The following is a 19,982-nucleotide window of genomic DNA, read 5'->3' as shown; positions in this document are numbered from 1 at the left end:
GTGCCCCCTGGCCCCTCTGGGGGTCTGGCTGTTCTCAGGGCTCTGCCTCCCACCCCGCGCGGGGGAAACACATTCCTCATTGTGTCACTTCCCTTCATGGGCTGCCAAGGGGCCCGGGCTGCAGCCCCCCGCCCCTTCCCTCTCTGCTCACTGTATATTCTCATTTCCTCCCCGCCCCCCCCCCCCCGCAAGAACCCCCACCCAGCTGCCCCACTGATGCTCCACAGATGGGAGCAAGGCAGGCGGCTTGGGCCCAGCCCCTTCCTGCCCCGGGTTTCCTGCAGCCCCCGCCGGCCACCGGGGCCTTTGGAGAGGGGAGCTTCCAGCGAGTGTCTGCAGTCCTGACCCCCTAGTCTCACACCCGTAGAGCAGCTTCCGGGGTGGGCAAGGCAGCCCTTGGACAGAGTGTCCTCAGAGTTGGCCCGGATCTACCAGTCCCTGGTCCTCTCCAGGGGGAGAGGGGCACAGGCCAGGGGCAGCTCCCTGCGCTGAACTGATAGCCCGATGGGGGCTGCTCCCCCCCACCGCCCCTAGCAGCTCAGGCTTCCTGGTCCCCAAGGTGGGGGCGCAGCTCTGGGGCTGTACCCTCCCTTGTGGTAGGAGATGCTCACACAGAACCATGGGCCTCTGAGGCCCCTACCGGTTGGTTGGTGGTTCAGCACCTTCCTGGCTGAGCGGAATCCTTTTTTGAGTATCTGCTGCGGGCTATGGAGTCCCGCCCCAGAAGAATGCACTACCCCCCAGTACTCTGCACCTGATTTCAGAGGCCCGTGGAACCCAGGTTACAAACCCCTGCTCTGGTCTTTCTCATCTGATCCCTTCATCTCTTAGGTGAGGTCACAAGGACGCATGGATGCGTCCATGATGTGCGTCCTTCTGTAATCTCCCGCCCCCTGTCTGCTTCCACAGGGCCCTCCCTGGTCCTGGAACCTGGCGAAAAGGCAGCTTATGCGCGGAACCTCCCTCCCCACCCCCACCACGCCTAATCCAGACCAGGCTCCCCGACTCCAGACATATCCCTCTCCCTGTATCTGTGCCCACACGGAGGAGTAGGATCCCCCTATGGCAGAAGTTGGGGGGCAGGGGACTCCTGGGAGCAAATCTCACCCTATACCCTTCTTGGGGAAGAGGAGCTCAAGGAGCTGAGTGTGTAAGATTGAGTGTGTGAGTGCAAGGAGCTGAGTGTGTAAGACTGTGTGAGCACAAGCAATAAAACAGCAGATTGATTGATAGGTTGGACTTGAAAATTTTAAACCTTTGCTCTTGAAAGAATATCACCCAAGAAAGGGCAACCCATGGGATGAGAGAAGATATTTGCAAATCATATATCTGATAAGGGACTTTTATCTAGATTATATAAAGAACTTACAACTCAATGATAAAAAGACAAATTGTCCAGCTGAAAAAATGAGCAGGGGATGTGAACAGACATTTCTCCAAAGAGAATATACCAATGACCAATGAATGCATGAAGAGGTGCTCAACACCATTAGGGAAATACTTGTCCACTAAGATGGTTATAATTTAAAAAACAGAGACTGGAATCCTTATATGTTATTGATGGGAGCGTAAAATGGCGCAGCCACTTTGGAAAACAGCTTGGCAGTTAAAGCTACCATTGTTTGTTGTTGTTTTGTTGTTTAGATGCTAAGTTGTGTCTGACTCTTGTGTGACCCCATGGACTGGAACCTGCCAGAGTCCTCTCTGTCCATGGATTTCCCAGGCAAGAATACTGGAGTGGGTTGCACTTCCTTCTCCAGGGGATCTTCCCGACCCAGGGATTGAACCTGTGTCTCTTGCTTTAACAGGCGAATTCTTGACCACTGAGCCACCAGGGAAGCCCTACATGACCCAGCAATTCCACTCCTTGGTACATATCCAAGAGAAGTGAACACACACGCACACAAGAACATACACGGAATATCCATAGCAGCACTGTTCATAAGCCCCAAGTGGAAACACCCCAAATGCCTATCAACTTATGAATGAAGAAATAAAATATGCTCTCTTCATACGATGGAATAGTATTTGGTCATAAAAAAAGAATGATGTAGAGACTTCCCTAGTGGTCCAGTGGTTAAGAACCTGCCTGCCAATGCATGGGACACAGGTTCAGTCCTTGGTCAGGGAACTAAAATCCCACATGCCGTGGGTTAACTAAGCCCACGCACCACAGCAAAGATCCTGTGTGCCACAACTAAGACACAATGCAGCCAAAAATAATAATTAAAGAAATAAACAGGAAATGACGTGCTAATACATAGTATATGGACGAACTTGGAAAACACTGTGCTTCATGAAAGAATGCAGTTACCAAAGATCACATACAGCGTGGTCCTCTGTGTATCTGTCTCTGTAGGTTGGCCAGGCGAATCTACAGAGACAGAAAGTAGCTTAGTGGTTACTTGTGGTTGCTGTTTGAGTCACTAAGTTGTGTCTGACTCTTATGGGACCCCATGGACTGTAGCCCTCCAGGCTCCTCTGTCCATGGGATTTCCCAGGCAAGAATACTGGAGTGGGTTGCCATTTCCTTCTCCGGGGGATCTTCCTGACCCAGAGATCGAACCAGAGACTCTCCTGCATTAGCAGGCGGATTCTTTACCACTGAGCCACCTGGGAAGCCCAGCATTTGCTCAGGGCTGGGAAATACAGAGGGTGGAGGATGGGGGGAGTGATTGGTAACGATTCAAGGTTGGTTTAGGGGATGATGAAAATGTTCTAAAATTAGATGATGATGATGAATGCACAGCTGTAAGTGTACTCAAAAACCACTGGATCCTACCCTTTAAACGGGTGAACTTTATGGTATGTAAATTAGGTCTCACTAAACTATTGAGTGTGTGAGCTTGTATGACAGTACGTATTTGAGTGTGTGTGTGTGTATGTGTGTGAGTGTGTACCCACACTCGGACAGGGTGGGGCAGCACGAAGCTGGCTCCCTCTGGCCCCCACAGACCTCCCTGCTTGTGGGTTTGAAAACCAAATTATAGGTTTGGAGGCCGCAGAGCAGCTCCCTTGGGCCCTCCAGGACTTTCAGGGTTCCTTAGAAAGTGGGGGGGAGGGCTGGCTGCGGAGTGGGCACGACACCCCCGCAGGTACAGAGGTTGTCTAGGGGAGGCGGGAAAGGGAGAGGTCTTGGGGGCCAGGAGGAAAACCCAGACGGTCCGAGGCTCCCTCCCACCCGCATGCCCCGGGCCCCTCTTGTCTCTGACCTCATCCAATAGGTATTTATGCAGCACATACCCCGTGCCAGGCCTTGGGCCTACAGCAGCGAGCAGGAGGGCTGTCCCTGGACCCATTAGCCTCCCTGCCCGGGCCTTCGGGCAGCCTCTGCTCCGCGTTCCTCTCCGGCGGCGCGGGCCGGGAGGGCAGTGGGGGCGGGGGTGGGGTACGCCAGAGCCCGGCCCCCGGCCCCGCCCACAGATTAATGGAAGCCACCTGGCTGGGGAGCCTCAGTCCCCCGCCCGCCCCCCACCGTTCCCGTGAGCATCCGCGTCTAATGAGAGCCCCAGCGCCGCCGCATACCAGCCCCCGGGGCTCATTAATCTCATTAGGCAACGACAAATCATCCCGGGCCTCGGCTCCAGGCTCCCACCCCGGGCCCTCGGCTCCAGGCGTGCTCAGGCCACTGGGGGCGTGCGCGCGTCCACGCGGACCCACAAGCAGGCCCGCACGCCCAGTCCGGGGCTCCCTCGGCCTTCACCCCACCCCGCGAGGGGGCTGTCTGCGCCGTGGCCCGCTCGGGTCTGCGGGGAAAGTCCGGTGGCCGGGTCCCTGCTGAACGCACGGAGATGCGCGGGACCCGAGAGACGATCCGATCGCCGGCGAGACCTTTCCGCGCAGACACTTCGTCTCCACCACCGCATGCCCGGGGCTGGGGCCTGCGGATGAATCAAGCGATCAGGGGTGGCTGGTATGACATCTTGCCACTTAGAACTCTTTTGAGGAGCAGGGGACCGCCTGTACTGAGAGCCCGAAGTGTCCCCCTGCTGTCGTCCTGGGTGAGAGCCTCTTACCCCGGTGATCGCCCATCAGGGAGCTGCGCCTTGCCCTTTGATCCAGGCGAGAAGCCTGCAGCTTGCACAGGCACCCGGAAGGTGAAGGATGGAGGGGCAATTACATCCCAGTCTCTTTTCACTCCAGGGCGAAGTCCTGTGCCTTTTCATCACCAGTCCCTTCACCCAAAGGTCCTTCCCCTGGACAACAGGCTAGTCTGCGCTGAGGGGCGGTGGGCCACGGGGCTCAGAGGCAGGGGGTCGCAAGTCTGGGCTCTTCAGCCACAGGCCTGGACTATCCTTGAACCTTGCCAGGCTATTTCAGGTTCTCCTGTCCAGCCTGCCTAGCTGATAAAGGTGTGTCTCCCCACCCCACCCCACCCTACCCCTCCCGGGGCCACGGGTCCACCCATGGGATTGTCTCAGGCACGTTCCCTCGGGGGGCCCTTTTTGTGTCCTCTCCCCTATACCTCGGGGCTCTGCACTGCAAAACAGGGGCCCCTTACACCCCACCCATCTGCAGAGGCCAGAGGGGCACTCGGCATGGGCAGGCAATTCTGGCAGTTCCTGGAGCAGCCCAGACTGAGTTACGGGCGGGCTGATAACTCCCATGGGACTTGCTGCCTGGCCGTGGGATGTGAAGCTGCCACTGGCTCCACCGAGGCAGCCTGGACAGCCCAGTCCAAGAGGACAGAGAGATCAGTGTTTCCTGGCACCAACTGCACACCAGGCCATGGCGTCTCATTCGCGATGAATAGGCCCACAGTGTAGGGGTCATCTGGTCCGCTGGTTCCCAACCCCGACGGGCATGAGAATTGCCTGCCTACCTTGTCAGCGATTCCCAGGCCCTTGCTGACCTGATCATTAGCATCTCCAGGACCAGAGCCCAGGGCCTCTCTCCACCTCTGGGGAGTGACTGAGATGATCACTCTATGTGTCAGACTATAGCCGCGTTCCTTAACCCCGGGGCCACAGACTGGTACCGATCCCTAGCCCATAGGAACCAGGCTGCATAGGAGGAGGTGAGCAGCAGGTGAGCAACTGAGGCTCAATCTATGTTTATGGCCGCTCTCCATCACCTGCATTACTGCCTGAGCTCCGCTTCCTCTCGGATCAGCGGTGGCAGCATTAGATTCTCATAGGAGCACAAACCCTCACCCTAGAATCAAGGCAGAATATCATGAGATTGCCACTACATAGAAATAAAGTGCGCAATAAATGTAATGCACTAGAATCATACAGAAACCACCCCCCACCCTGTCCGTGGAAAATTTGTCTTCCACAAAACTGGTACCCAAAAAAGTTGGGGACTGCTGGACTATAGCACCCAGTGACTTAATCAGTCACTAATCTGGGTGCTGCTGTGGAGGTATTTTGAAGATGTGGTTTTAACATCTACTGATGAATCTATCAGTTGACTTTAAATAAAGGAGATGACTTTGCTAACATTGGTGGGCCTTGTCCAACCATTTGAAGGGCCTGAGAGTAAAAACCGAGGTTTTCCAGAGTAGTTCTGCCTTCAGACTGCAGCATCCATTCCTGCCTGACTCTCCAACCTGCTGACCGGTCCTACAGATTTTGGATTTTCCAGTCCCCACAATTCACACTACAGTCCATGGGATCACAAATAGTCAGACACAGCTGAGCGCATGCACACACACACACACACACACACACACACACACACACAATTACATGAGACATTTTCTTTTTTTTTTTTTTGAGACATTTTCTTAAAATAAATTTGTGTTGTTGTTTAGTCACTAAGTTGCGTCCAACTCTGAGATCCCATGGACTGTAGCCCGCCAGGATTCTCTGTCCCTGGGATTTTCCAGGCAAGAATACTGGAGTGAGTTGCCATTTCCTTCTCTAGGGGCTCTTCCTGACCAAGGGATCAAATCTACTTTGACAGAAGTCTCCTGCATTAGCAGGTGGATAAAGAAATAATTTCTTAGAATTCCCCTGCAGTCCAGTGGTTAGGACTTGGCACTTTTACTACCATGGGGCTGAGTTCAATCCCTGGTCAGGGAGCTAAGATCTAGAAAGCTTTGCTGTGTAGCTAAAATATTTAACTACTAACTAAATGTATGTTTATGTAAGGCTCAGACATATCTGACTCCTTGCAACCTCATGGACTGCAGCCTGCCAGGCTCCTCTGTCCACGGAATTTTTCAGGCAAGAATACTGGAGTGGGTTGCAATTTCTTTCTCCAGGGAGTCTTTGCAATCCAGGAATTGAGCCTGTGGCTCTTGCATCTCCTACATTGGCAGGTGAATTCTTTACCACTAGTGCCACCTGGGAAGCCCAACTGATTGACTAATTTCTTTGCCTATTTATATAAGGACACACACATTCATCTCCTTTCGGTGCTGTCTCCCTCTGCAGAAGGCTGACTGATATAGCGGTGCTCAGCCAGGCTCGAGGCCCTGGGCTCCTCCAGCCCCGCACTGCCTCTCCATCCTGGGGAAGTGCGGGCGCCTGCTGAACCCAGCATCCCCTTCTGCTTCCCCTCCTCTGAAAGCCCAGGTGGCCGTGTCACTGGGCTCTTTGATATTTTTTCCTTCTCCTGAAACACCGTGGGTATCGCCCACACCCAAGGATCATAGAGTTTAAAATCCAGAAGGCACTTTACAAACCACCCTGTCTCTCCACTTTTAACCAATAAGCAAACCTAAGGCTCCATCTGACCCCACCTCGCACCACTCCCCAGTCTTGCTGCCCTCTTTGGGCGCCTCAAACTTACCAGCCAGACTGGACCCCAGGGCTTTCCAACCTGCTGCTGCCTCTGCCTCCAGAAGGCTACCTGCCGGTCAGCTTCCTCCCTCCCAAGGGCTCGGGCTCCATCAACTCCAGCAAGGCCTTAACCTCACTACATCAAATAGCATCTCCACTCCAGAGCTTTCTGTCCCCCTTTCCCTGCTGGCTGTTTTTCTCTGCAGCATTCAGGGTCTCCTGATTTATTGTTCAGTTCTTGGCTATTGTCTGGGTCCTGTCCGTGGCAGGTGAGTTCCATGGGGCAGACACCTGGCCTGCTGTGTTCACTCTTGACGCCCAGCGTGCAGCCTGGCACACAGAGGGGGCTCAAGAAACATCTCGAGAGCGGACAACTAGGTGATTCCTAACATGGCAGGGGCATTTAGTCATTACCCCAACTCCAGTCCCACTGTTCTCTGCCTGCCTCCATGGTTTGACAGGGGCCCCTGGTGGCTCAAACGGTAAAGATTCTGCCTGCAGTGTGGGAGACCTGGGTTTGATCCCTGTGTCGGGAAGATCCCCTGGAGAAGGAAATGGCAACCAACTCCAGTATTCTTGCCTGGAGAATCCCACGGACAGAGGAGCCTGGCGGGCTACAGTCCATGGGGTCGCAAAGAGTCGGACACGACTGAGCGACTTCACTTTCACTTTCAGCGTGGTTTGAATGCACCTGCAGTGCAGTGATTCAGGTCCCCGTGGGTACTGTAGGTTTGCGTGGGGTGTCGGGGAGAGGGCCATCTTCTCATCTTCATCAGAAAATCTACCCTCCTGGGACTGAAGGATGACCCAGCAGACGCAGCAAGTGGGCAGACCCAGCATGTCTGGGGCTGATGAGGCAAGACGGAAAAGCTGGAAGCATGTCCTAGAGGCTTCCAGAGGCTTCTGCGGTTAGTCTTTCTCCAAAAGATCCCTGGAGGGAGCATCTGGTTTCTGGCATTTCAGCCCTCTAAGACCTGGGCTGAGTGCAGGAATTATAGCTCCCGAGTGCTTAGCTGCTCCTGAGAGAGAAAATCTTTCCCTTTTTGTTGGTACCTAACAAGTGTTTTTTTTTTTGCTTTTATACAAAGGTTTTTTTTTTTTTTAATTAATAAAACATTTTGTTTAAAAAAAATACTCCGTGAGAAAAAAATAACTATAAAATGCAAACTTGTTGTTATCTTTTAGTTGTTAAGTCATATCCAACTCTTTGAGACTCCCATGGACTCTATCTTGCCAGGCTCTTCTGTCCATGAGATTTCCCAGGCAAGAACAGAGGGATGGCTTTCCATTTTCATCTCCACGAGTGTTTTTTTAAACTTATTTAAAATTTTTGGCTGTGTCACTTGGCATTCGGGATCTTACTTCCCTGATCAGGGATCATATCTGTGCCCCCTGCAGTGGACACTCAGAGTCTCAACCACTTGGACTGCCAGGGAAGTCCCTAATGAGTCTTTTAAAAAGGAATTTGGTGGCAGCCCTTCCTCCCTGTTGGAGCAGACTGGTCATGGCTGTGTGTGTTCACGGCCAGCATCCCGGGACCCCTCCCAACTCCAAGATGCCCAGGTCACACGGAACACGCTCTGCCTTGCCACCCCCACGAACCCAGCCAGGCCACTAAGCTTTCCCCGAGCCCCAAGGGAACTGGGAGAGGGGCTTGCCCTTCTCTTGGGAAGTGGGCATCATGGAGACAACCTCATGAGATTATTGTCCCGGTTAAAGATCTCACATAGATACTGCTTCTCTACTACCCTTGAACTTTCTAGCCTTCCCTGAGCCCTCCTTTGGACTTCACAGAAACTCCGACCTGCTTCATTTTTCTATATATGGCATGGTCTGTGGGCTCACGAGACGGTAATCTCTTTGGCTCTTTGAAAGGAGGTGTCCGCCTTATCCTTGAGTAGCCTCCATCACTCTGATCTAAGCTTTTTAGGCAAAATGGTACTGGAGGGGACAGGGCCCTGCTGGAGGCCTTGGGAATGCCCAGGGGGTGGAAGCAGAGATGGGAGATGGCAGTGGGGGGCTTGGAGGTGGGGGAGCTAGAGAGGGTCCGGCTCCAGCAGGGACAGGAGGCCCAGGTGTCCCGTGGAGAAGACAGGACCCAAAGCTGTTGTACAGGCTGTGGATCAGAAGCTGCCAACTGAACGGGGAACTGAGAGAGGGCTCAATTCAATCCTCTCCTTTGGTACCGACTTTGCCCGTGATAGAGGCAGGTCCCCAACTCGGGGAAGGAGCTTCTCTCGGGCTAGCAGGACCCTTGCCAAGCGAAGGCCCCACCACCAGCTCCAGCCCCACAGGGCAGCTGATGCAACAGTAATCAGGGTGGTGGGGGAACAGTGAGTGGGAGAATTGGACGTGACCCGCTGTCCCCACCCTTGGCCAGGACTCTGGCCCCTGGGAGCTTTGTTTATTGCTTGTGTTTAGGGAAGCAGGAAAGAGGCCCCAGTCACACTAAACCCTCCCTCTGCCCGGTCTGCTGGGCCCCCAGCTGGGAGGGGGCGGTGGCTTCTGGCCAGTTAAGGGGTTTGGCCCTTGGAGCTAATTGCTCATTAAAGAGCGTTAATGAGCTTCCCACAGCCCCACCCCTGCCTGGACCAGCGAGGTGTCCCCAGGCCTCTCTGCTGTCCCCGGGGAGGGAGCGGGTCTCTCTTTCCCAGACCAGCCCCTCCGCCCTCCACTTGGTGGTCAAGTCCAACTGTGGGCCCTGCTCCGCCAGCAGGTTCTGGGTCGCGTTGCCCCTTGGCAGTTAGCACCCCTCATTCTCCCTGGCCCACCCCGCCTGAGCACTTACAGTTTCTCCAGCAGGGACAGTCCCAGGAAGGCTCCGCTCCGGAGGCCAGTGATCTTGTTGTTGCTCAAGAGCCTGGAGAACCGGGGAGAACACAGATGGGAGAAGAACACTTGCCTTCTGCGTAAGTGGCGCCCCCTGACGTTGTGCAAGGAGCAGCCCCACCCTGGGCTCTAGGAGACCACGGGGAGGAGCCAGCCAATAGCTCGGGCAGAATACAGTCAGCCCACTGAGCCCCAGCTCCGCCATGTCAACCTGCCCGGGATCCCGCAGCCTGGATCTGACTTGGGCTCCATATAAGCAGGCATGCTACTCTGTTTCCACCTGGGAATCACAGGCCCAAGCCCACAGCCCCACCTTTCTCCCCCACCCCGATAGCTCTGTCTTGCTCAAGCCGTCAGCCTTGACCTGAGGACAGTGATGGGCAGAAAGGTCTAGCAAGTAGAACAAGAAGCCCAGTAGGTGTGGGGGCAAGTGGAAGGGATTGCCCTTCCTTGGGGTCTCCATCACTCTGGGAGCTCAGGGCCTCACCAGAAGGGGACCCCTCCCTCCCTGCCCTCAAAGACCCCCAACTCAGAGGAACAGAGTGCCTGTGCGTCCCTAAGCCTGTCTACAACCTTGACAAGAAAGTGATGGAGTCCTGGGCGCCCCCCGCTCCAGGGAGCCCAAGCCTCAGGCTCTGCCTCTGAGTCTTTGTTTGTTTATTTGTTTGTACTGGTGGGAGGCGGAAAGGGGGCCCCAAGTTCCTGACGGAACCCACTCTGCCCACCCACTCGGTCTTTCTCTGCCAGGCTCCCCGCTGGGAGGAGAGAAATCCAGACCAGTCAAAGGGCTCATCCCTTGAGTTAATTGCTTATTAAAAAGCTTTAATGAGGGACTTCCCTGGTGGTCCAGAATTTAAGACTTATGCTTCCACTATAGGGGGCGTGGGTTCGATCCCTGGTTGGGGAACTAAGATCCTACATGCCATGTGAGACCAAAAAAAAAAGGCTTTAATGAGCCTCTCAGCCCAAGCTCTTGCAAAGGGTTTCCCATCTTTGCTCTGAGCAGTGGAGAGCAGACCTGGGAAGGCCAGAGGGGCAGGCCTCCGGCCTCCTCTCCAGTGGGCAGCCTCGGGGCTGGACAGTAAGAGAGAGGGCAGGGGGCAGGGACTGGGCATGATAGGGGCTGTCCGAGCTCTGTGCAAAGCCTCCTGGAAGTGGGTGGGTGCACATACCAGCCCAACAGTGAGAGGACCCCAGACATCTGCGCTACTCCAAGTTCAAGGGGCATGTGGAGGGCAGACCGTGGCCGGATGGAGGCACGGGCGGGAAGGGCTTTGTGGGTGAAGGGAAAGAGGTGCAGCTCATCTCCTTCCCTGCTTTCTCCGCTCTGCAGAGAGGCCCCCTCCTCCCCTCCTGGACCCCGCCTCACTGTCTCTCCACCTCATCATCCACAGTGACCATGTGGACGGGTTCCGGGGAAGTGCTATGTTTCCAAAGTGCTTCACACACACACACACACCTTGATATTTCAAAAAGCACATCACAGTAGTCATCATATGAATACTTAGAACTTTCTTGAACCCCTTTATTCTCATTTTATGCGTTTTGTTCTTGTTCCATTTAGTTGCCAAGTCGTGTCCGACTCTGCGATTCCATGGACTGTAGCCCGCCAGGCTCCTCTGTCCATGGGATTTCCCAGGCAAGAATACTGGAGTGGGTTGCCATTTCCTCCTCCAGGAGATCTTCCCAAGGATGGTTTTGTTTCCCATTACCTATGGTGGCTGATTGTAAATAATATTGTCAGTTCTTACAGCTCTAAGGGTCTGGTGGGGCTGGGGTTGCCCCCTTGGTGGTGACAGGCTCCTGATGGTGTGAGTTTTAAATCCAAACCTGCCCCTCGTCATCTGCACCTCATTTCTTCATATAGCCTCAGGGCCTGAGGCTCAGAGGCTGCATTAACTGTCAAAAAAAGGCGAGAGGACCCCTCAGTATCCTTATGTGGGGGAGAGATCCTAAAATACCAGGAGGAAGGGTGAGAAAGGGCATCTGTTTCAGCCTCCCCCACCCCAAGGTCTCTCCAGGGATGACTCCTGCCTGGGTCTTGGGAGGAAGACAGATTAGGATGCTGATGGGGGTGGGGAGCACAGGGAAGGGTCAGGGGTATGGAAGGACAGAGGAATGGGGGAGCCAGGTTATCACAGCCCAGAGCACCAAGGGGGAAGCCTGAGAACACTGCCAAACTTGAATGGCGTACGGACCTGTTAAAGGGAGCGGAAAGCTGTTTTATTTCCTGCAAATATATCTGTGGATCCCAGTTTGAGAAACATTGACCTTAGGAATGAAAATAAATACCTTCTAAGAAAAAATTATCTCAAAATTATCAGCAAAAGATTTTTGTTTACAGATCGCTGAATTAAAAACAGAAAATTAAAAAAGTCTCCAATTCCCAAATCCCTAATATTAAAACTCAGGATTGTAACTGGAGAACCCCATCCAGACACGTCTAGAGGTAGTGTTGGGGAGTAGGTACCCCACATTCCCCAGACTCTTCAGCCTTTAACCCTTGAACACCTTTCACATACCCCAAATTTAACCCAGAGTCGGTCAACAGAGGTAGAACGCCAGCTGCACATGTAATTCAGAACGTTCTAGCAGCCACACTTTTTAAAAGTTAAAAATTAAGTTAATCTTAATAATAGACTTTATCTCAGTGCATCCAAAATGTTATCATTTTAACATGTAATACATATGTTATTATGTATTATAAATATATAATTATATTATAAATAGAAAACATTACATATATATTATATATACTTATATATTATAAATACACAATATAAATTATATACATAACAAAAATTATGAATGAGCTATTTTCCTTCTTTTTGTACTGTCTTGGAATCTGGTGTGCAGTGTCCTCTTCCAGCACAACTTAATTTAGACCAGCCACATTGCAAGTACTCGGAGGCCACATGGGGCTGGTGACCTTAACCCTCATCCCTGATCTAGTCTGCTTGTAGCCAGCACCGCCCCCCACGAGGAAGTCTGGGCTGCCGGGGAGATCTCGAGGCAGCCGGGGTGCTGTGTGCGTAGGTGTGTGTGTGTCTGTGTGTGTCTGTGTGCGTGTGGCCTGGGAGCAGAGCAAAGGATGGGGCCTAGCACCCGAGACAGGTGAGGCTGAGCCTCTGGTCCAGGAGAGCTCCCTCCTGGCTCCCGCCCCCTCTGAAGTGGGCTCTGTGGGCCGGGGAGGAGAGGGCACAGCAGCGTGGGAGCAGGGTTGGCTGCAGCCCATGCAGCTGGCTGGGCCAGCCCAGTGCAAACTCCCAGCCTGGAGAGTCTTAAAATGAGATTTTTTTTTTTTCTTGTGTTCGAGAACATGCTCTCCCAATCCCCTACCCTCTAAGCCACTCACAGAAGTGGGGACCCCAGGCCAGCATCACTGCATCTTCCCCCTCCAATGGACCCTCTCTTGCCACATCTCCAGTTCTTGGAAAGACATCACTGATACCATTATGGTTTAGCCCCCAAGTAGCCAAAATTGGATCTTTTGGTCTTAACAACCTAGATCAGGCTGAGGAGATTTTATTTTCGTCCCAGAGTGTGGGGACTGAAATAATGGTGTCTGCGGGTTCAGTTCTTCGGAGGTGCCCCTTGTGTGTCTGGCCAGGAATTTGGGACCGCGTTTGGGGGAGGTAGGAAGCTGGCAGTCACAAGGCTGCTCATGGGGGTAAATGAAACACACACACACACACAGCCTCATCCATTAGGAAGCAAAATGTTCCCACCACACACGGCTCCCATGGGAGGCAAACAGGCAGGGCGGCCCCAAGCTTCTGTCCAGAGTCACAGACACGGTGCAGTCTTGACCCCTTCTTCCTAATACTCTCAGCCACCTCTCTCTCCCAACAACCTCAGCAGCAGCAGCCTTCCCAGCCCAAGTACAGTGTACCCGCCAGGAGGGTTTTCTTCCCAACCACGCCACTTGCCTCTCTGGCTGGCCCAGCCCAGCATCCTCAACATCTTCCTCCCTCCCCCCGCCCCCGACTACCACCCAGGGTCACATTTTCACAGGAAGGGGGGCCAGTCCCTGGAGGCCTCTGTTCACTACCCCAGAATCTGAAACCCGGCCAAAGAGAGGGGACACACGGCGTCCATTCCCGAACTCTGTCCGCGCCCGGGTCCTATTTTAGGGAAGAGGAGCAAGCAGCGTTACTGCTAACGACGAGGCTGGAGGCCACAGGAGCGAGTGGCTGGCGTCAGCTGGGGCCCTGTGGCCTCCAGGCAGCCGCAAGAACTCGCTAGGTCCCGGCCTGACATCCAAGATGACCCTTGTAGGGGTCCCGCAGGCCCCACTCAGTGGGGCGTGGGGCCAGCACATGCCTGCACCGAAGGGGTCTCACACGTGCTGGAAGAGTCGCACGTGTCACCCTCCCAGCCCCCACCTGGCCCAGCACACACACACGTCAGGGCCCCACGCTCTCCAGGAATTCTGAGCCTGGAATGCAGGCTGCTGCCAGGGTCCTCTGGGCTGGGAGGGCCCCGTCGCCAACACCTGCTGCTGGCACCTTGGCCGTGTCTTTGGGAGACTGTCAGTGTGGGGAGCAGGGTGGTCTGCTTGCTGATGCAAGAAGAGCCCCAGGCTCATAACCATCAATGTGAGACCGTTCTCCCCTAACCCTCCTCCCGTGGGCACAGTACCCAGGGCCTTGGAGCATTTCCAGGCCCATTAGGGCATCTGAAACCTAAAAAAAAAAAAAAAAAAACCACTACTGAATATAGGTGCTGCAAGTGTAAATTAATGAAGGTTTAACTACAGAACTACTAAATGTCATATTATTGCCAATTAGCAATCATCGTTCAGTTTCATGAAGGATGTGGGTGCAGTTTAGCATGACTGATGGGACAATGGGGCCTCCAAATGTGAGACTGCCTCTGGTCCACGGGCCTGGTTCTGACACATACCTTTGCCTAAAGGCTGTGCCCATTCCACTGAGCCTGACTGCGGGGCACAGAAATGCTGGAGAGGACACACGGCACTCCCATACCTCCTGCCATCCTTCCCTTGGCTGGAAGACTGTCCGGTCAGCCCTGAACACCTACTGGTTAGGAGGTCACCCTGGTGGGGCCTCTTCTCCCCAGGCTTTAGAGGGCCATGTCCTGCGACATGGAGAAGGAGAAGGCAATGGCACCCCACTCCAGTACTCTTGCCTGGAGAATCCCATGGATGGAGGAGCCTGGTAGGCTGTGGTCCATGGGGTCGCAAAGAGTCTGACACGACTGAGCGACTTCGCTTTCACTTTTCACTTTCACGCATTGGAGAAGGAAATGGCAACCCACTCCAGTGTTCTTGCTTGGAGAATCCCAGGGGCGGGAGAGCCTGGTGGGCTGCCATCTATGGGGTTGCACAGAGTCGGACACGACTGAAGTGACTTAGCAGTAGCAGCAGTCCTGCGACAGCCTCTGACCTCAGCCTTGAAACTGAGCTGTCCAGGCAGGGCCTGAGGTCAAGGTAAAGACGAAAATTGTCTTGCAGTGGCTCCTACACACAGGACCTTCCCGCGGTCCTCTTCTCTAACCTGCCCTCTCTGCAGGGGCACTGCATCTGGGCGATCAGCAGGCAGAAACCAAGAAACTGGAGAAGGCGAACCTACAGCTGTTCATGGTGGGTAGTTGATATGCCTTGACTGGGATGTGGGAGCCCCCAGCACTGGAATTGAGTCTGTTGTGAGCATTCACCCCTGGGCGTCCACTCACTCATTATTCAATCCTACAAGAACACTTATGGTGCGCTTGGCCCTGGGGAACACACCAATCCTACCTGAACACCTGCTGTGTGCTGGGCCCTGGGGAACACACCAGCACTGCAAACACAAATGAGACCGGGTGTCTACCATTTCCCACTCAGGGAAGGTGGAAGAACGTGTGTCGGATAGGGTGGACTATTTGTATAGCTGTGTCCACCCGGTTTCAGGAAGCTGGGAACTTACTCCCAATCACACTTCCTGCAGACACGGCCTAAAATCTCACCACGGGGGACTCAGACTTTTAGGCAAAGAAAGTGGGTTTTTAAAAAAATACAAATAAACCTGAAAGGATCTGTTATCAATCTTTTACACCTAAGCATAAATTAGCCCTTTACTCCTTCCATTCAAGAGATTTTCCTTAGGAACTTGGAGGCTCCACTTCTATCCTTTGTGAGCCTGTATCCAGCCTCCACCTTGAGCCTGCAAGGCCCCTGAGGGCAGAGACCAGCTCTCTATGGCCTCCTGGCAGCAGAGGCCAGACACACAACACAGGCAACTGGCGGACTGGGTGGGTGGGCGGGAGTCTGGTGGGGTACAGCTCCAGGGGAAGTGGGGGTGGTCCATGAACCCCCAGTTTTCCCAAGCCAGGAGGCAGTTTCCTCTTTGCCTCCACTTCCCCACCAAGTCTTCTGTGCAGTGATGTTGCACAGTGGTCCCCTAAGCACACGTGTATCAGTGCGGGTGGACGCCTCTCTTCCTGGCTCACTATGCACGTGGAGGAAGCAGATTGGTTATCTCCGTGCCCCCAGGGAGGATGGCTCTGATTGGTCAGTGTGGGAACAGGGTTGACCAGGAGCTGGAGTCAAGGGATCTGGCTGGGAGTTGGGTGACCTTGGGCAGGTCAGCCGCAATTGGGGTGCCTTCTTAGGAAAAGAAGGGTCTGAACTGGAAACGCCCACTCCTTAGTGTGATGGCTTTTCCCACCCTGAGTCTCCTGAAATCTAGAGTTTCTGCTCCAACTCACAGCTCCCAGCAGGCGAAGCGCCCTGGGGGCGGAGGGCGGAGCGGGAGGGAGAGAAGCGGGAGGTGGGGGCTCTCGACCTCCTCTTTGCTTTCCAGCTGGGAGACGTCTGGGCCCTCGAGCTCAGGCTGGAACTCCCTCCCGGGCTGCTCCCTCCAGCCGGTTCCCTGCTCCTCCGTGACAGACTGTCCCGTGCCCCTCACCTGGCCCCATCCATCTTGCACACCCGTCTCCCCCAGCCGGCCTCTCCCCACTCCCAGGGCTGGGAAAGCGGGGTCCTGGGAGGCCGCCGGGCGTTAGCTACACTCCGCAGCGTCTCTGCTCCCCCACCCCCATCACCCAGTCCTAAAAGCAAAGGAATGTTCTGGAGTTTGGGAAGGATGGGGGCCCCCCGGAGGAGGAGGAGGGAGGAAGGGGAGGAGGCAGCTTTGTCCTGTCAGTGTCTAAGCTCTAAATAGAACAGAGTGGCTGGGCTGGGGGAATGAAAATAAACAGCCCCTCTGAACAGCCCCGTCTTAGCCGTCAACCGGATTTTCCTTCTGGTTCCCCAGCCCAGGGCCATTTCCCTCCCCTCCCCTCCCCTGCTCTCCGTCTGGGCCCCTGGAGGCCAAGGCTCTACCTCGGGGGTGGGGGGGAGGGGTGGAATGGGGGAGTGAAGGGGGGGGTCTCAGTCCAGGCTGTGTGGCCTTGGGGAACTCGCCTCCCCTCTCTGGGCTTTGGGGATGACATGCTTGCCGGAATGGAAGGATGGAGATCAACTCAGAGGTGGCTGGAACTTTTTCTCCTTCAGGAAAGAGTTCTTACCCCAATGACTCCCATGTGGCATAAACTTAGGAACACTTGCTCCCTTTAAACACATGACCCCAAATTTAAGGGTCAATTTATGGTGAGGTTCAAATTACACTGGTTTGCCTGTGCCTTTGGGGGAAATTCTCAGACTCACCAGGACTAAGGATTGCATCCCAGGCCACCTCCCCACACCCCCGAAAGCCCAGCCCAGAGGGGTGAGCTGTAGTAGCAAAAACAGACTTCCTTGGGGGGTCAGGAGTGGCTGGGTTCTTGCATGGGTTCTGAATAATTCTGCAAATAACCCATTCTGGGTCCTGGCCCCACTCGGGATGAATGGGGGTTGAATTTTAGGTCCACTGTCTCAGGTGCAAGAAGGACTCAACCCAGGGAAGCATGGAGGGCTCTGCTGTCTGCCTGGTGCTTCTGAGATGAGACCCTGGGCCCTGTACCTATGGCCAGGGTTCCTAACACCTCCGGGAATGGCTGATGAGTCCTGGAACCTGGGCTCTGGTGGCCATCAGCAACTCCAGGAGGTGGTCGGGGGAGAGTCAGGGAGGCACATGGATTTCTTCAGGGCTCCTCACTTCAGACAAGCGGGGGGTCCCAGAGCCCCCCTAAAGGGAGAGTGTGTTGGAGTCCTGGGCCTCTTCCCTCTCCTTCCTTCCCTCTTTTCTCCTTGCTCCCTCCCCCACCCCCCTCCTCTCCCGCACAAAAGCTCTCTGTACACAGCCACTTCCTCTGGCTGCTGTCTCTGAGCCCAGACCTTATGAGAACCATATGGGGGAAAGAGGGTGGAAGGGAAGGGGGTGGGGAGGCCGCGTGGGCCCGCCCCTTCAGTCAGCATCTCTCCCCTCCCCTTGGGGCTCCTTGCAGGCCATTGGCACACTTTGCCCCCAGCTCCCCCAACTGGACCCCATGGCTGGGATGAGGGGTGCTTAAGGGAGGGCACAAGGGGGCTGTGGGGAGGGCTGGGAAGGGGCCTCCCTCCCCCATGGTGCTCTGAAGACCACCAAACTCACAGCAAAGGGGCCTAGCCACCGTCAGGCACATCTGCAGGGCCCAAGCTCCTTCTCTCCTGTGGGATCAACCTATGTGGTGGGCAACCCCCCAGACTGAGTGGATGAGGATTCCTCAACTGTCCCATGCCTGCCTCCCATCCCCACCCAGCCTTGGAATGTTCCCAGGTCAAAGGGGCCTGGGTCCTGCTGGGAAGGAACCAGGTTTTCTAAATCAGCCTTTGTGTCCATTGGCTCCCAAGTCCAGCCAGGTGAACACTGACTCTCTTACCTGAAAGGAACACGAGGGGAACCCCACCAGCTAATCCTGACGCTGGCATCAGCCAGCTAAACTGTGCGGCTCTGGGGCAAGATGTGGCCTTCTCCCCACCTGGCCTCAGTTTGCTCAGCTGTCAGATGTTCATGTAGGGGCTGGACCTGCTGGTCTCTTAGGTCTGTTTTGGCCCAGGGCGCCCAGAAACTTATGACATTGCCCAGTATCCTCTGAGGGCCTGCTCAGAGGTCCTGGGAGGTCCTCAGGAGAGATTTCCTTCTAGAGTTATCCATTATCAGTCTCTTCGTGGAATCCCTGAATATCCCCTCTCCACTTTCCCCATCTCCGTAACTCCCAGAGCCCAGAATCAGAGGACAGGCCCATCAGCTGCTGCCTAGGGGTGAGCAGGGGTCTCACAGTGGTCTGTGTCTGCATCCCCTGCCTGTGATAAGCCACTCTCCCCCATGAGAACTTGCCCCTCAAGGGAGGCCGGTAAAGGCTCCTGCTCTGGGCTGGGGGTGGGGTTGGCGGGGACATGCCCACAGCTGCCCCCTGGACCAGCTGTGAGACTAGGGGGTGGGGTGGGCAGACGGATCAGGAAGAAAGCCAAGAGTTCTACTTTCCTGGAAAAACTGCGAATGAAAATCCATTAGAGGAAAGAAAAAAAAAAAAAGCCAAGGGTGGAGAGAGGGGCCTGCAAAACAGAAGGCAGGACGCAGATAACAGGGTGGGGGCGGAAGGGTTTTCCCTGAGGTGAGCGGCTCTGTTGACAGGGTTGCCCCTGATCAGCCTGGAGGCTGGCTGCAGACGGGCACCTTATCTAGCACTTTCTCTGCCTGGAGAGTCTGCCAGGCTTCCCAAAGTGGAGGCCCGACTTTCCCCTGCCCGCCCAGGACCCACATGGGCAGGGCGGTGCGTGGAGGGGACTGAGAGCTGGCGGCCCATTCTGGAGGAAAACGGGAGGAGAGAGGGGAAAGCTATAATGCAAAGGTTACTGGCCCAAGTCCATTGTTTGCCCTAGGTCATGGGCAGAAAGGGGAAAGGAGAAATTTTGGGGGAAAAAAATAATAAAGGAGGGAAGGGTTTGGGAGGGTGTGAAGGTTTCCGCGCTCTCCGCCTCCATTTGCAGCCAGACTGGAGTGGCTGAAGCCCCTTCCCAGCCCTTCTTCCCTTGAGATGCATGCTGGCTAGGGATGGGTTTACTGGGGGCACTGAACCCCCAGAAAAGAATCCTTGCCCAACTTCTGCTGAAGGAGAATGTAGGCTCTTTTCCTTTAAAAGCCAGCTTGGGGGACGGGTTGCAGTCTGGATCCGGGTTAGGTGGAGTCCGTGGGGTAGTCTCTGAAGCAAATGTCCGTGGTGGGTCCCAGTCTCACCCCAGGGCAGGCTGACGGGCCAGCGGGCTCTCATGGGTGCTCCAGCTTGGCCTGCCCTGTCCGTTGTCCCTGCGGAGATGTCTAGCCAGGCTGAGGGGTGGGGGGCTGTTCTTTGGAAGGTATCTTGGCCCAGGTAGGTCAGTGGCCTGGGACAAAAGGGGGGCGGCCCTTCCTCTGGGGATGGTTAAGGATGGGAAGGTGAGCTAGGAGTCCTATTGGCTGCCACCCTATCCCCATATCTTTTCACCCAGCGTCTCTCTTGCTGAGAACGTATCTTCTCACC

The 19,982-nt window shown here is 54.9% G+C and overlaps 1 protein-coding gene across 2 annotated transcripts in view; it reads right to left on the bottom strand.

The window, feature by feature from the left end:
* The window catches only part of ADGRA2 (adhesion G protein-coupled receptor A2), a 36,873-nt gene that overhangs the window by 14,698 nt on the left and 2,193 nt on the right, over window positions 1-19,982 (bottom strand). The window contains exon 2 of one of the 2 annotated variants that reach the window (XM_086380205.1): window positions 9,517-9,588. The exons of the other annotated variant lie outside the window; for it this stretch is intronic. Coding sequence (XP_086236331.1) covers window positions 9,517-9,588 — 72 coding nt within the window. The remainder of the gene's footprint in view (window positions 1-9,516; window positions 9,589-19,982) is intronic. 2 annotated transcript variants of the gene reach the window in all.

This window comes from Bos grunniens, chromosome 27, assembly GCF_055505025.1.
Source record: "Bos grunniens cultivar Pamir isolate PY7600 chromosome 27, Bosgru_T2T1.0, whole genome shotgun sequence".
In the NCBI taxonomy this organism is placed as follows: domain Eukaryota; kingdom Metazoa; phylum Chordata; class Mammalia; order Artiodactyla; family Bovidae; genus Bos; species Bos grunniens.
Note: the sequence above shows the minus strand (reverse complement) of the source record. Positions and strands in the feature narration are given on the sequence as shown.